The sequence below is a fragment of the Heterodontus francisci genome, chromosome 1 (assembly GCF_036365525.1).
Source record: "Heterodontus francisci isolate sHetFra1 chromosome 1, sHetFra1.hap1, whole genome shotgun sequence".
NCBI lineage: Eukaryota > Metazoa > Chordata > Chondrichthyes > Heterodontiformes > Heterodontidae > Heterodontus > Heterodontus francisci.
Window position 1 is genome coordinate 10,186,461 of NC_090371.1, and position 14,098 is coordinate 10,200,558.

Here is a 14,098-nt window from a genome sequence, read left to right on the forward strand (position 1 = left end):
ACTCTCCCATCAAAACCATCTTTCTAATATCCTAACTCTCCCATCAAAACCATCTTTCTAATATCCTAACTCTGCCATCAAAACCATCTTTCTACTATCCTAACTCTCCCATCAAAACCATCTTTCTAATATCCTAACTCTCCCATCAAATCCATCTTTCTAATATCCTAACTCTCCCATCAAAACCATCTTTCTAATATCCTAACTCTGCCATCAAAACCATCTTTCTAATATCCTAACTCTCCCATCAAATCCATCTTTCTAATATCCTAACTCTCCCATCAAAACCATCTTTCTAATATCCTAACTCTCCCATCAAAACCATCTTTCTAATACCCTAATTCTCCCATCAAAACCATCTTTCTAATATCCTAACTCTCCCATCAAAACCATCTTTCTAATATCCTAACTCTCCCATCAAAACCATCTTTCTAATATCCCAACTCTCCCATCAAAACCATCTTTCTAATATCCTAACTCTCCCATCAAAACCATCTTTCTAATATCCTAACTCTCCCATCAAAACCATCTTTCTAATATCCTAACTCTCCCATCAAAACCATCTTTCTAATATCCTAACTCTCCCATCAAAACCATCTTTCTAATATCCTAACTCTCCCATCAAAACCATCTTTCTAATATCCCAACTCTCCCATCAAAACCATCTTTCTAATATCCCAACTCTCCCATCAAAACCATCTTTCTAATATCCCAACTCTCCCATCAAAACCATCTTTCTAATATCCTAACTCTCCCATCAAAACCATCTTTCTAATATCATAACTCTCCCATCAAAACCATCTTTCTAATATCCTAACTCTCCCATCAAAACCATCTTTCTAATATCCCAACTCTCCCATCAAAACCATCTTTCTAATATCCTAACTCTCCCATCAAAACCATCTTTCTAATACCCTAACTCTCCCATCAAAACCATCTTTCTAATATCCTAACTCTCCCATCAAAACCATCTTTCTAATATCCTAACTCTCCCATCAAAACCATCTTTCTAATACCCTAACTCTCCCATCAAAACCATCTTTCTAATATCCTAACTCTCCCATCAAAACCATGTTTCTAATATCCCAACTCTCCCATCAAAACCATCTTTCGAATATCCTAACTCTCCCATCAAAACCATCTTTCTAATATCCTAACTCTCCCATCAAAACCATCTTTCTAATATCCTAACTCTCCCATCAAAACCATCTTTCTAATATCCTAACTCCCCCATCAAAATGTGCTGAATGTGCTGGAAATTTTGAAAGACACGAGGATAGATAAGTCCCCGGGGCCAGACAGGATATACCCAAGGTTTTTACGGGAAGCGAGGGAAGAGATTGCCGCGCCTTTGGCGATGATCTTTGCATCCTCACTGTCCACTGGAGTAGTACCGGATGATTGGAATGTGGCAAATGTTATTCCCTTGTTCAAGAAAGGGAATAGGGATAACCCTGGGAATTATAGACCAGTCAGTCTTACGTCGGTAGTGGGCAAATTATTGGAGAGGATTCTGAGAGACAGGATTTATGATTATTTGGAAAAGCATAGTTTGATTAGAGATAGTCAGCATGGCTTTGTGAGGGGCAGGTCATGCCTCACAAGCCTTATTGAATTTTTTGAGGATTTGACAAAACACATAGATGAAGGAAGAGCAGTGGATGTGGTGTATATGGATTTTAGCAAGGCGTTTGATGAGGTTCCCCATGGTAGGCTCATTCAGAAAGTAAGGAGACATGGGATACAGGGAAATCTGGCTGTCTGGATACAGAATTGGCTGGCCCATAGAAGACAGAGGGTGGTAGTAGATGGAAAGTATTCAGCCTGGAGCTCGGTGACCAGTGGTGTTCCGCAGGGATCTGTTCCGGGACCTCTGCTCTTTGTGATTTTTATAAATGACTTGGATGAGGAAGTGGAAGGCTGGGTTAGTAAGTTTGCCAATGACACAAAGGTTGCTGGAGTTGTGGATAGTGTGGAGGGCTGTTGTAGGTTGCAACGGGACATTGACAGGATGCAGAGCTGGGCTGAGAAGTGGCAGATGGAGTTCAACCTGGAAAAGTGTGAAGTGATTCATTTTGGAAGGTCGAATTTGAATGCAGAATACAGGCTTAAAGACAGGATTCTTGGTAGTGTGGAGGAACAGAGGGATCTTGGGGTCCACATCCATAGATCGCTCAAAGTTGCCGCCCAAGTTGATAGGGTTGTTAAGAAGGCGTATGGTGTGTTGGCTTTCATTAACAGGGGGATTGAGTTTAAGAGCCGCGAGGTTATGCTGCAGCTCTGCAAGGCCCTGGTTCGACCACACTTGGAATATTATGTTCAGTTCTGGTCGCCTCATTATAGGAAGGATGTGGAAGCTTTAGAGAGGGTGCAGAGGAGATTTACCAGGATGCTGCCTGGACTGGAGGGCATGTCTTATGAAGAAAGGTTGAGGGAGCTAGGGCTTTTCTCATTGGAGCGAAGAAGGATGAGAGGTGACTTGATAGAGGTGTACAAAATGATGAGAGGCATAGAGAGAGTGGATAGCCAGAGACTTTTTCCCAGGGCGGAAAGGGCTATCACCAGGGGGCATAATTTTAAGGTGATTGGAGGAAGGTTTCGGGGAGATGTCAGAGGTAGGTTCTTTACACAGAGAGTGGTGGGTGCGTGGAATGCACTGCCAGCGGTGGTAGTAGAAGCAGATACATTAGGGACATTTAAGCGACTCTTGGATAGGTACATGGATGATAGTAGAATGAAGGGTGTGTAGGTAGTTTGATCTTAGAGTAGTCTAAAGGGTCGGCACAACATCGTGGGCCGAAGGGCCTGTACTGTGCTGTACTGTTCTATGTTCTATGTTCTAAAACCATCTTTCTAATACCCTAACTCTCCCATCAAAACCATCTTTCTAATACCCTAACTCTCCCATTGAAACCCATCCATCTAATATCCTAACTCTCCCATTGAAACCCATCCTTCTAATACCATAACTCTCCCATCAAAACCATCTTTCTAATACCCGAACTCTCCCATCAAAACCATCTTTCTAATATCCTAACTCTCCCATTGAAACCCATCCATCTAATATCCTAACTCTCCCATTGAAACCCATCCTTCTAATATCCTAACTTTCCCATCAAAACTTATCCATCTAATATCCTAACTCTCCCATTGAAACCCATCCTTCTAATACCCTAACTCTCCCATCAAAACCAACTTTCTAATATCCTAACTCTCCCATCAAAACCCATCCATCTAATATCCTAACTCTCCTATTGAAACCCATCCTTCTAATACCCTAACTCTCCCGTCAAAACAATCCATTTAATACCCTAACTCTCCCATCAAAACCCATTCATCTAATACCCTAACTCTCCCATCGAAACCATCTCTCTAATACCCTAATTCTCCCATCAAAATCCATCCCTCTAATACCCGAACTGTCCTATCGAAACCCATCTCTCTAATACTCTAACTCTCCCATTGAAACCCATCCTTCTAATACCCTATTTCTCCCATCAAAACCATCTTTCTAATATCCTAACTTTCCCATCAAAACCCATCCATCTAATACCCTAACTCTCCCATCGAAACCCATCCTTTTAATACCCTAACCCTCCCATCAAAACACAGCTCTCTAGTCCCTTAACTCTCCCATTAAAACCCATCCTTCTAAAACCGTAACTCTCTCATCAAAACTCATCCCTCTAATACCCTAACTCTCCCATTGAAACCCACCCCTCTCATACCCTAACTCGCCTATCAAAACCCATCTCTCTAATACCCTATAATAATAATAATAAAAACAAAATACTGCGGATGCTGGAAATCTGAAATAAACACAAGAAATGCTGGAACCACTCAGCAGGTCTGGCAGTATCTGTGGAAAGAGAAGCAGAGTTAACGTTTTGGGTCAGTGACCCTTCATCGGAACTGACAAATATTAGACAAGTCACAGGTTATAAGCAGGTGAGGTGGGGGTGGGGCTAGAGATGACAAAGGAGGTCTAGATTGGACCAGGCCACATAGCTGACCAAAAGGTCACGGAGCAAAGGCAAACAATATGTTAATGGTGTGTTGAAAGACAAAGCATTAGTACAGATTAGGTGTAAATACACTGAATATTGAACAGCAGCAAGTGCAAACCTGAAAAAAACAGTGGGTAAGCAAACTGAACAAACTAAGATGAAATGAAAAAAATGCAAAAAAAAAGATTGTAAAAAATGTTAAAAAGAATGGGGAAAAAAAGGAAGAAAAAAATAACTAAAAATGAAAGTAAAATGGGGGGCTGTCATGCTCTGAAATTATTGAACTCAATGTTCAGTCCCGCAGGCTGTACTGTGCCTAATCGGTAAATGAGATGCTGTTCCTCGAGCTTGCGTTGATGTTCACTGGAACACTGCAGCAATCCCAGGACAGAGATGTGAGCATGAGAGCAGGGGGGAGTGTTGAAATGGCAAGCAACCGGAAGCTCAGGGTCCTGCTTGCGGACTGAGCGGAGATGTTCCGCAAAGCGGTCACCTAGTCTGCGCTTGGTCTCCCCAATGTAGAGGAGACCACACTGTGAGCAGCGAATACAGTATACTACATTGAAAGAAGTACAAGTAAATCGCTGCTTCACCTGAAAGGAGTGTTTGAGGCCTGGGATAGTGAGGAGAGAGGAGGTAAATGGGCAGGTATTACACCTCCTGCGATTGCAGGGGAAGGTGCCCGGGGACGGGGACGAGGTGGTGGGGGTAATGGAGGAGTGGACCAGGGTGTCGCGGAGGGAACGATCCCTTCGGAATGCTGACAGGGGAAGAGAGGGGAAGATGCGACTGGTAATACCCTAATTCTCCCATCAAAACACAGCTCTCTAATATCCTAACCCTATAAATCAAAACCCATCCCTCTAATACACTAACTTTCCCATCAAATCCCATCCCTCTAATACCCTAACCCTCCCATCAAAACGCATAGAAACATAGATAATAGGAGTAGGAGTAGGCCATTTGGCCCTTCGAGCCTGCTCCGCCATTCATTATGATCATGGCTGATCATCCAACTCAGTAACCTGTTCCCGCTTTCGCCCCATACCCTTTGATCCCTTTAGACCCAAGAGCTATATCTAACTCCTTCTGGAAAACATACAATGTTTTGGCCTCAACTGCTTTCTGTGGTAACGAATTCCACAGGCTCACCACTCTCTGGGTGAAGAAATTTCTCTTCATCTCAGTCCTGAAAGGTTTACCCCATATCCTTAGGCTATGACCCCTGGTTCTGGACTCCCCCACCATTGGGAACATCCTTCCTGAATCTACCCTGTCAAGTCCTGTTCGAATGTTATAGGTTTTTATGAGATCCCTCCTCACTCTTCTGAACTCCAGCAAATATAATCCTAACCGACTCAATCTCTCCTCATATGTCAGTCCTGCCATCCCAGGAATCAGTCTGGTAAACCTTCACTGCACTCCCTCTATAGCAAGAACATCCTTCCTCAGATAAGGAGACCAAAACTGCACACAATATTCCAGGTGTGGCCTCACCAAGGCCCTGTATAATTGCAGCAAGACATCCCTGCTCCTGTACTCGAACCCTCTCGCTATGAAGGCCAACACACCATTTGCCTTTTTTATTGCCTGTTGGACCCGCATACTTACCTTCAGTGACTGGTGAACGAGAACACCCAGATCTCGCTGCATCGTCCCCTCCCTCAGTTTATAGTCGTTCAGATAATAATCTGCCTTCCTGTTTTTGTTACCAAATTGGATAACCTCACATTTATCCACATTATACTGCATCTGCCATGCATTAGCCCACTCACTCAACTTGTCCAAATCACCCTGAAGCCTCTCTGCATCCTCCCCACAACTCACCCTCCCACCCAGTTTTGTGCCATCTGCAAATCTGGAGATATTACATTTAGTTCCCTCATCTAAATCATTAATATATATTGTGAATAGCTGGGGTCCTAGCACAGATCCCTGTGGTACCCCACTAGTCACTGCCTGCCATGCGGAAAAAGACCCGCTTATTCCTACTGTTTGTTTCCTGTCTGCCAACCAATTTTCTATCCATCGCAATACACAACCCCAATCCCATGCGCTTTAATTTTACACGCTAATCTGTTATGTGGGACTTTGTTGAAAGCCTTCTGAAAGTCCAAATAAACCACATCCACTGGCTCCCCCTCATCAACTCTACTAGTTAAATCCTCGAAGAATTCTAGTAGATTTGTCAAGCATGATTTCCCTTTCGTAAATCCATGATGACTCAGGCCGATTCTACCACTGTTCTCTATGTGCTCTGCTATGAAATCTTTGATAATGGACTCTAGAATTTTCTCCACTACCGACGTCAGGCTGGCTGGTCTATAATTCCCTGCTTTCTCTCTACCTCCCTTTTTAAATAGTGGGGTTACATTAGCTAACCTCCAATCTGTAGGAACTGTTCCAGAGTCTATAGAATCTTGGAGGATGACCACCAATGCATCCACTATTTCGAGGGCCACTTCATTAAGTACTTTGGGATGCAGACCATCAGGCCCTGGGGATTTATTGGCCTTCAATCCCATGAATTTCCCCAACACCATTTCTCTAATAATACTGATTTCCTTCAGTTCCTCTCTCTCACACATCTCTCTAAAATCCTAACTCTCCCATTGAAACTCATCCCTCTAATACCCTAACTCTCCCATTGAAACTCATCCCTCTAATACCCTCACTCTCCCATTGAAACTCATCCCTCTAATACCCTCACTCTCCCATTGAAATTCATCCCTCTAATACCCTCACTCTCCCATTGAAACTCATCCCTCTAATACCCTCACTCTCCCATCAAAACACATCACTTGAGGACATTAAGGCCTTGATTTTGCCACCACTCCTACACTTGAAACGAGTCAGCTGCATCACACCCACTGTCCTAGCCTTAGAATACAATGGGTTCCTTTGGGAAAGGAAGGTCTTTTCAAGTCTCTTTGACCTTGAAGCCTGACTCCTCTCAGACCCTCTGATTTGAAGAGGGTGGAGGTGGGGTTCGGGTATCAGTTAGTGGCAACTTATTTTTACACCTCTTAAAATGGTTTTCCAGAGGAATGTAAGGGTAGAAGGTCGAGACAGGCTGCTCAGCCCATCTCCTCTAATCCCCTCTAGTAGACCTTTTAGGATAGAAATTTGGGAAACCTAACTTCAGCCCGTGCACCTGAAAGGCGAGGCCTGAGTTGCCCCCAAAATTCGGTTTCAGGCTTTATTCCCATCAAACCCACAAGGCATGAGGAGCAAACAGAGATCGGGGTCTTTGGTAGTGATGCAGAGCCCTCCAGTTGAATCAGGACTGGGTCAGAGGGGGTCAAACGCGTTAAGCAAAGAACAACTTTGCTGAGTGACTGCAATCGCATATCGGCCCATACCAGGTAAGGACGGCAGTATTCCTTCCCTAAAGAGTCATTAATGAACAAGTTTGGCTTCTACAGCAATCCGACAGCTTCATTTCCCTTTTACTGAGCCCAACATTTTATATCCTAATTTCAAAAAATAACTGAATTCAAATTCTCAAACATCCATGGTGGGATTTGAACTGACATTCTCTGTGATCCGGAGTGCACTGCTTGAAAGGGCGGTGGAAGCAGATTCAATAGTAACTTTTAAAAGAAAAGTTAAAGGAAAACAATTAGCAGGTCTTTGGGGTAGAGCAGGGGGAAGTGGGACTGATTAGATAGCTTCACCTAAGAGTTAGTACAGGCATGAGGGACTGAATGGCCTCCATCTGTGCTGTATTATTCATGACTACTAGTACATAACCACAACACCACCATACTGACAACTGGAGCAGTGCTTTCAAAGGTAGAAACACAAAACGTCGGACAAAGTGGGAAATCATTCCATTCTTTCCAGGTCACATTTTCCCACTTACATCCCGCAATTCCTGAACTAACTCACCTCCTTATCATCCTCCAGGTCATGACCAGTCTCTTCAATGGCTGTGAATAGAAACAGATCAAAGCATAAAATTTAGGGGTAGGTGGTGACGTAGTGGTAATGTCGCTAGACTAGTAATCTAGAGGCGCAGGCTAACACTCTGGGGATATGGGTTCGAATCCCACCACGATAGATGATGAAATTTGATTTCAATTAATAAATATGGAATTAAATGCTAGTTAATGGTGACCGTGCAACCATTGTCGATTGTTGTAAAAACCTATCTGGTTCACAAATGTTGTTTAGGGAAGGAAATCTGCTGTCCTCACCTGGTCTGGCCTACATGTGATTCCAGACCCACAGTAATGTGGTTGAATGTTAAATGCTCTCTGAAATGGCCTCGCAAACCACTCAGTTGTATCAAACTGCTACAAAGTCTCAGAAAAAGGACCTACATCCCAAACCTGCAGTGGTTTACGAAGGCAGCTCACCACCTCCTTCTCAAGGGTAATTAGGGATGGGCAATAAAGGCTGGCCTAGCCAGCGATGCCCACATCTCACGAAACAATAAAAAATTAAGGATCAAAAAGGAAGAAAGGAAGAAGATGCTGCCCAAGTCATAGGTACATAGGAACAGCAGCAGGCCATTCAGCCCATCGAGCCTGCTCCACCATTCAATATGATCATGGCTGATCATCCACTTCAATGCCTTTTTCCCACACTATCCCCATATCCCTTTATGTCATTTGTATTTAGAAATCTGTCAATCTCTGCTTGAAACATACTCAATGACTGAGCTTCCACAGCCCTCTGGGGTAGAGAATTTCAAAGATTCACAACCCTCTGAGTAAAGAAATTTCTCCTCATCTCTGTCCTAAGTGACTTCCTCCTTATTTTGAAATTGTGTCCCCTGGTTCGAGATTCCCCAACCAGGGGAAACATCTTATCTGCATCGACCCTGTCTATCCCTTTAAGTATTTTGTAGGTTTCAATGAGATCACCTCTCATTCTTCGAATCTCTGGAGAATACAGGCCCAGTTTCCCCAATCTCTCTTCATAGAACAGTCCCACCATCCTGGTGAACCTTCGTTGCACTCCCTCTATGGCAATAATATCCTTCCTAAAGTAAGGGGACCAAAACTGCACACAGTACTCCAGGTGCAGTCTAACCAAGGTACTATACAATTGAAGCAAGACTTCACTACTCCTGTACTCAAATCCTCTTGCGATAAAAGCTAACATACCATTAGCCTTCTTAATTGCTTGCTGCACCTGCATGTCAGCTTTCAGTGACTTATTGATGGATTGCTAGGCCATATCAGAGGGCATTTAACAGTCAGCCACATTTCTGTGTGTCTGGAATCACATGGAGGCCAGACCAGATAAGGACGGCAGATTTCCTTCCCTGAAAGACATTTGTGAACCAGATGGGTACACTATCTAATCTCTTACCATTTAAGAAATACTCTGCACATCTATTCCTCCTACCAAAGTGGATAACCTCACATTTTTCCACATTATATTCCACCTGCCACGTTCTTGCCCACTCACTAAGTCTGTCCAAATCCCCTTGAAGCCGCTTTGCAACTTCCTCACAACACACATTCCCACCTAGTTTTGTGTCATCTGCAAACTTGGAAATATTACAATTGGTCCCCACATCCAAATCATTGATATATATTGTGAACAGCTGGGGCCCAAGTACTGATCCTTGCGGTACCCCACTAGTCACAGCCTGCCAACCTGAGAATAACCCGTTTATTCCTATTCTCTGATTTCTGCCTGTTAACCAATCCTTAATCCATGTCAGTATATTACCCCCTATCCCATGTGCTTTAATTTTGCTAACCAACCTCCTGTGGGGGACATTATCAAAGTATACCACGTCCACCAACTCCCCTTTATCAATTCTGTTAGGAGCATCATCAAAAAACTCCAACAAGTTTGTCAAACATGATTTCCCATTGATGAATCCATGTTGACTATGCTCAGTCAGATCATTATTATACAAGTGTCCATTTATCACATCCTTTAGAATAGATTCTAGCATTTTCCTACTACTGATGTAAGGCTAACAGGTCAGTAGTTCTGTTTTCTCTCTCCCTCCCTTCTTAAATAGTGGGGTGACATTTGCTCCCTTCTCATCTGCATTCTAGAATCTATAGAATTTTGGAAGATGATCACCAATGCGTCTACTATCTCCATAGCTACCTCTTTCAACACTCTGGGATGTAGAATATCAGGTCCTGGGGACTTATCAACCTTCAGCCCCATTAATTTCTCCAATGCAACCTTCTTACTAATACTAATTTCCTTCAATTCCTCATTGTCCTGTCATGTAGACCCCTACCTACCAAGGATGAGGCATATTAATTTTGTCATATGAACTTTGATTTTAAATTGTTGCTGGAGTGAAGAAATGACTTGTTTGAAGATCACCAGACACTGGGCTGGAAGGACATTTGCATAGTAAGAGACACTGCTTGTGGAGACAAAGGACCATTCCCTGTTCCAACTAACCCAAATGGATTTTGATCACAAGACATTGAAGGTGTAAGGAAGCGCATTCCAGGCCCTGCTAAGATGATACAATCCACAGAGCCAGGACTGGTTAAACCACATGACTAACTGGCTGGTCCAGATTTTTTTGAACGAGCCACAGGATTTGAATTCAGAAGGCAGTGTGTAACTGAAGCTGGAACAAGCAAGTCTCTCGCCTGGCTATCTCTTTTTTGCTTTCTCCCAAGCCACTGGACCCATAAACAGAAACCTCAAGAGAGAAAAGACTCCTACATTGGAACAAGTTGAAGCATGAACTGGGCCCCAATGAATTGCAGACTTACCAGCAACCAAAGACTTCACAATGAACTTAAAGGACTGTAACTACCAGATATTGCCTCAGACTTTTCCCCATTATTCCTTCTACTTTTTCTGTCTCTATCTGCGTGTGTGTTTATCATGTATACATGCTAGCGTGATCGCGTCACATGTTCGTAGTCGTTAACCGGATTAGAGTTAAGATTAATAAACTATCTTTCTCATTTAAATCTAAGGAAACCTGTTTGATTTCTTTGCCTTACAGTTGGAGCAGTGAACAAGGATTCACTGAGGGGGAGCTAAAAACACAGTGTTTTCAAATGAAATCCTGTTACATTTAAACCAGGCAAAGTCTGAGAGGGAACCCCCTAGACCCCTTCTCACCTGGTCGTAACAGAAATTTGGGGGCTAGTGTCCTAAATTTTACCCACAGACAAATGAGAAATTGGAATTGGGAAGACAAACTGATCCCGAACAAAAGAGAAAATATTTCAGTACAGGTTTTCTTGTAGTTCTGTGCGCTCGAATACTAACATGTCTGCGACTGCAGCTAGTAGCTCCCTGAGCCAGGGTGAATTAACTTGGGATAAGTTAAAAGCACTGTCTGTGGAGGAGTTGAGGAAAATGACTGAGCAGTGGGATCACTGTACGTGGCAAGGCTAGGAAGTCTGAACGCCTAAGATGAGTGGTCAACCATTTTTCTCTTGAATCTGAAGAAGCAAAAACCTGGTTCGAAGCAGACTCTGATAGGGTTTTGTTAGCAAAGATACAATTGGAACAGAGGAAACTTGAATTAAAAGGCAGGGAAAGAGAAAGAGAGAGAGAGGAGAGAGAAAGAGAAAGAACCTTCCAGAAAGAATGCGAAGAAAGAGAACTGAAATGATTTGAGTTAACTAGGGGGTGTCAGAGTAACTCCAGTGAAAGCATGGCCAATATGGAGGAGTGTAATTCAGGGCTGGGTACAAAATTGTTAAATCTCTCCCAACTGATCCCAAAATTCAATGAAGAAGACGTGGAAGCATTTTTTGTGTGTTTTGAAAAACTGGCAAGGCAGTTAAAGTGACCAGCTGAGGCTTGGACTCTGCTGATACAGAGTAAATTAGTAGGAAAAGCCCATGAGGTTTATTCCATGTTGCCAGATGAGAGCTCGTCAGATCATAAACTGACAAAAAATGCTATCCTCGGGGCATATGAGTTCGTACCAGAAGCCTATCGCCAAAAGTTTAGAACCCTCAAGAAGCAAGTTGATCAAACTTACCTGGAGTTTGAGAGAAATAAGCAGCTGACTTTTGACCAGTGGCTGAGGGCTCTTAAAGTACAGCTCAGCTATGAAAATATCAGAGAAGTAATTTTGTTCGAAGAATTTAAAAACTCTCTCTTGCTCTCCATGTGGAGGAACAAAAGGCTCATAGAGCTCGGCAGGCAGCAGTCCTGGCCGATGAGTTTGCTCTCATTTATCAGTCGGTTTCCCAGGGGAAAACCTTTCCTAATCACCCCCACAAATCTGAAAAGGACAAAGGGTGGGAAGGTGATAGAAGCCCAAGCAGTCCGAGGAGGGGAAGAAAAGCAGGAGACACAGGGGGCCCTCCTCCAGCCAAAAAGGAAGGTGTTTGTAAGTAGGATTGAGACCTGTGTGCTTCCATTGTAATAAAGCAGGGTATCTAGAGCTGACTGCTGGAAACTAAAGGGAAAAGTGTAGGGTTACTCAGGGCACACCCGCTCAGTGAAGATGGGGACCTGATAGAAAGCACAGTAGAATAAGCTGTAACTGAAACTGCAGTAAGAGTGAGACCCAGGAAGTCTACCGCTGCAAGTGCAGGAAAATTTAATAGGATTCCTGAAGGTTATCAGGGTTTCGTGTCTGAAGGGAGAGTAACGCCATACCCTCGAGTGGGGCAAGCAAGCCCATAGTAATTCTTAGGAACACAGGGGCCACTGGATCCCTTTTACCTGGAAAAGGCCTGACCTTTCCCCCAGAGAGTGCAGTAAACTCCAGAATGGTGGTGAATGGTATTGGAGGGCAGTGTATGCCTGTACTTGTACACTGGGCGCACCTGGAGTGCGACCTAGTTTCAGGACCGGTGACCGTGGGGATTGTCCCTCGTTTACCTGTGAACGGGGTTGACCTGCTCCTAGGTAATGATCTAGCGGGGGCAAAGTGGTAGCTTCCCCAGTAAAGAAAGAGAGACCGCAGGAGGTCAGAGACAGGATGGTGGCAAGAGATGGACCCCTGCAGTTTCCCTGAATGTGTAGTGGGTCAGGCCATGATCAAACCAGCTCCCCCAGAGGAGACTGAATTGACACTGCAGGCAGATGACCATGAGGTCTGTCTGTCGAGACTTTCCTTGGAAAGTTGGGAGACCCAGGGAATGAAATAAATGGATTCTCCGTAGCTGAGACTCAGCGAGCCGACCCAGTATTGAGTATTGAGAGAGTTAGCACAGGCTGCCCAGTCTGAAAGTGAAGCACAAGGAGTGCCTGATTGCTATTATTTAAAGAATGAGGTACTGATGAGGAAATGGAGCTCTCCTCACAGACCTGTGAGCAAGGAGTGGACAGTGGTTCACCAGTTAGTGGTGTCACAGAGGTACCGGGGAGAAATATTAAGAAGGCCCCACGAGACTACAATGGCTGTACATGCTGGTATACGAAAGACCAAAGCCCGCATAAGACAGCAGCTTGACTGGCCAAAACTCCACAAAGATGTGGTGGAGTACTGCAGGAGTTGCCACATGTGCCAGGTTGAGGGAAAACACCAACCTACAGTGAAACCTGCACTCCTAAGTCCTGTACCGGTGTTAGGAGGACCCTCCAGCAGAGGGCTGGTGAACTGTAATCGACCCCCACCGAGAACAAAAGGGGACAGGCAGGCACCAGGCTGGCAACAGGTTAGAAAGGAACGGGGAAAAAGGAACCAAGAGGGCAGTTTAGAGGAAGTCCGGGAAGAATCCCAGATGAAAATCCCTACTGTCCGGTCAGCCAACCCTGAAGTATTTGAAAAGTTAGACCCCACACCCTCCTATGTAAATGTAGACACTAGAAGCACCCCACCAGAGTGGCTAACAGCATTTACAGGAACGTGCAGAGACAAAGAAAGACCTCTAGGGGGGGCAGAGAAACTGTGAGGTGATGCCTCACCTAGTCGAGGTACCACAGGGGAGTGCAGCAGAATCTGGACAAATACCTGCAAGCAGGAGTATCCCAATGGACAAAGGGAAGATTAGCAAAGAATCCACCCCCACAGTCAGGAGAAAAGGGAACCAGCCATTCCCTGAGGTGAAAAGCCCTTGCATGGCTCATCAAAGCACTGAGAATTCAGAATGGAACTGACCACTGCCACCATCCCTGAGCAGAACTCTAACTTAGGGCTAATTATACCTAACCCTTCCCCCTGCAGACCTCAA

At 44.2% G+C, this 14,098-nt stretch overlaps 1 protein-coding gene across 3 annotated transcripts in view; it reads right to left on the reverse strand.

Moving 5' to 3' along the window:
• shtn2 (shootin 2) overlaps nucleotides 1–14,098 on the reverse strand; it is a 91,784-nt gene that overhangs the window by 61,035 nt on the left and 16,651 nt on the right. For 2 of the 3 annotated variants that reach the window (XM_068038845.1, XM_068038757.1), the window contains exon 2: nucleotides 7,899–7,939. The exons of the other annotated variant lie outside the window; for it this stretch is intronic. In XM_068038845.1, coding sequence (XP_067894946.1) covers nucleotides 7,899–7,939 — 41 coding nt within the window. The remainder of the gene's footprint in view (nucleotides 1–7,898; nucleotides 7,940–14,098) is intronic. 3 annotated transcript variants of the gene reach the window in all.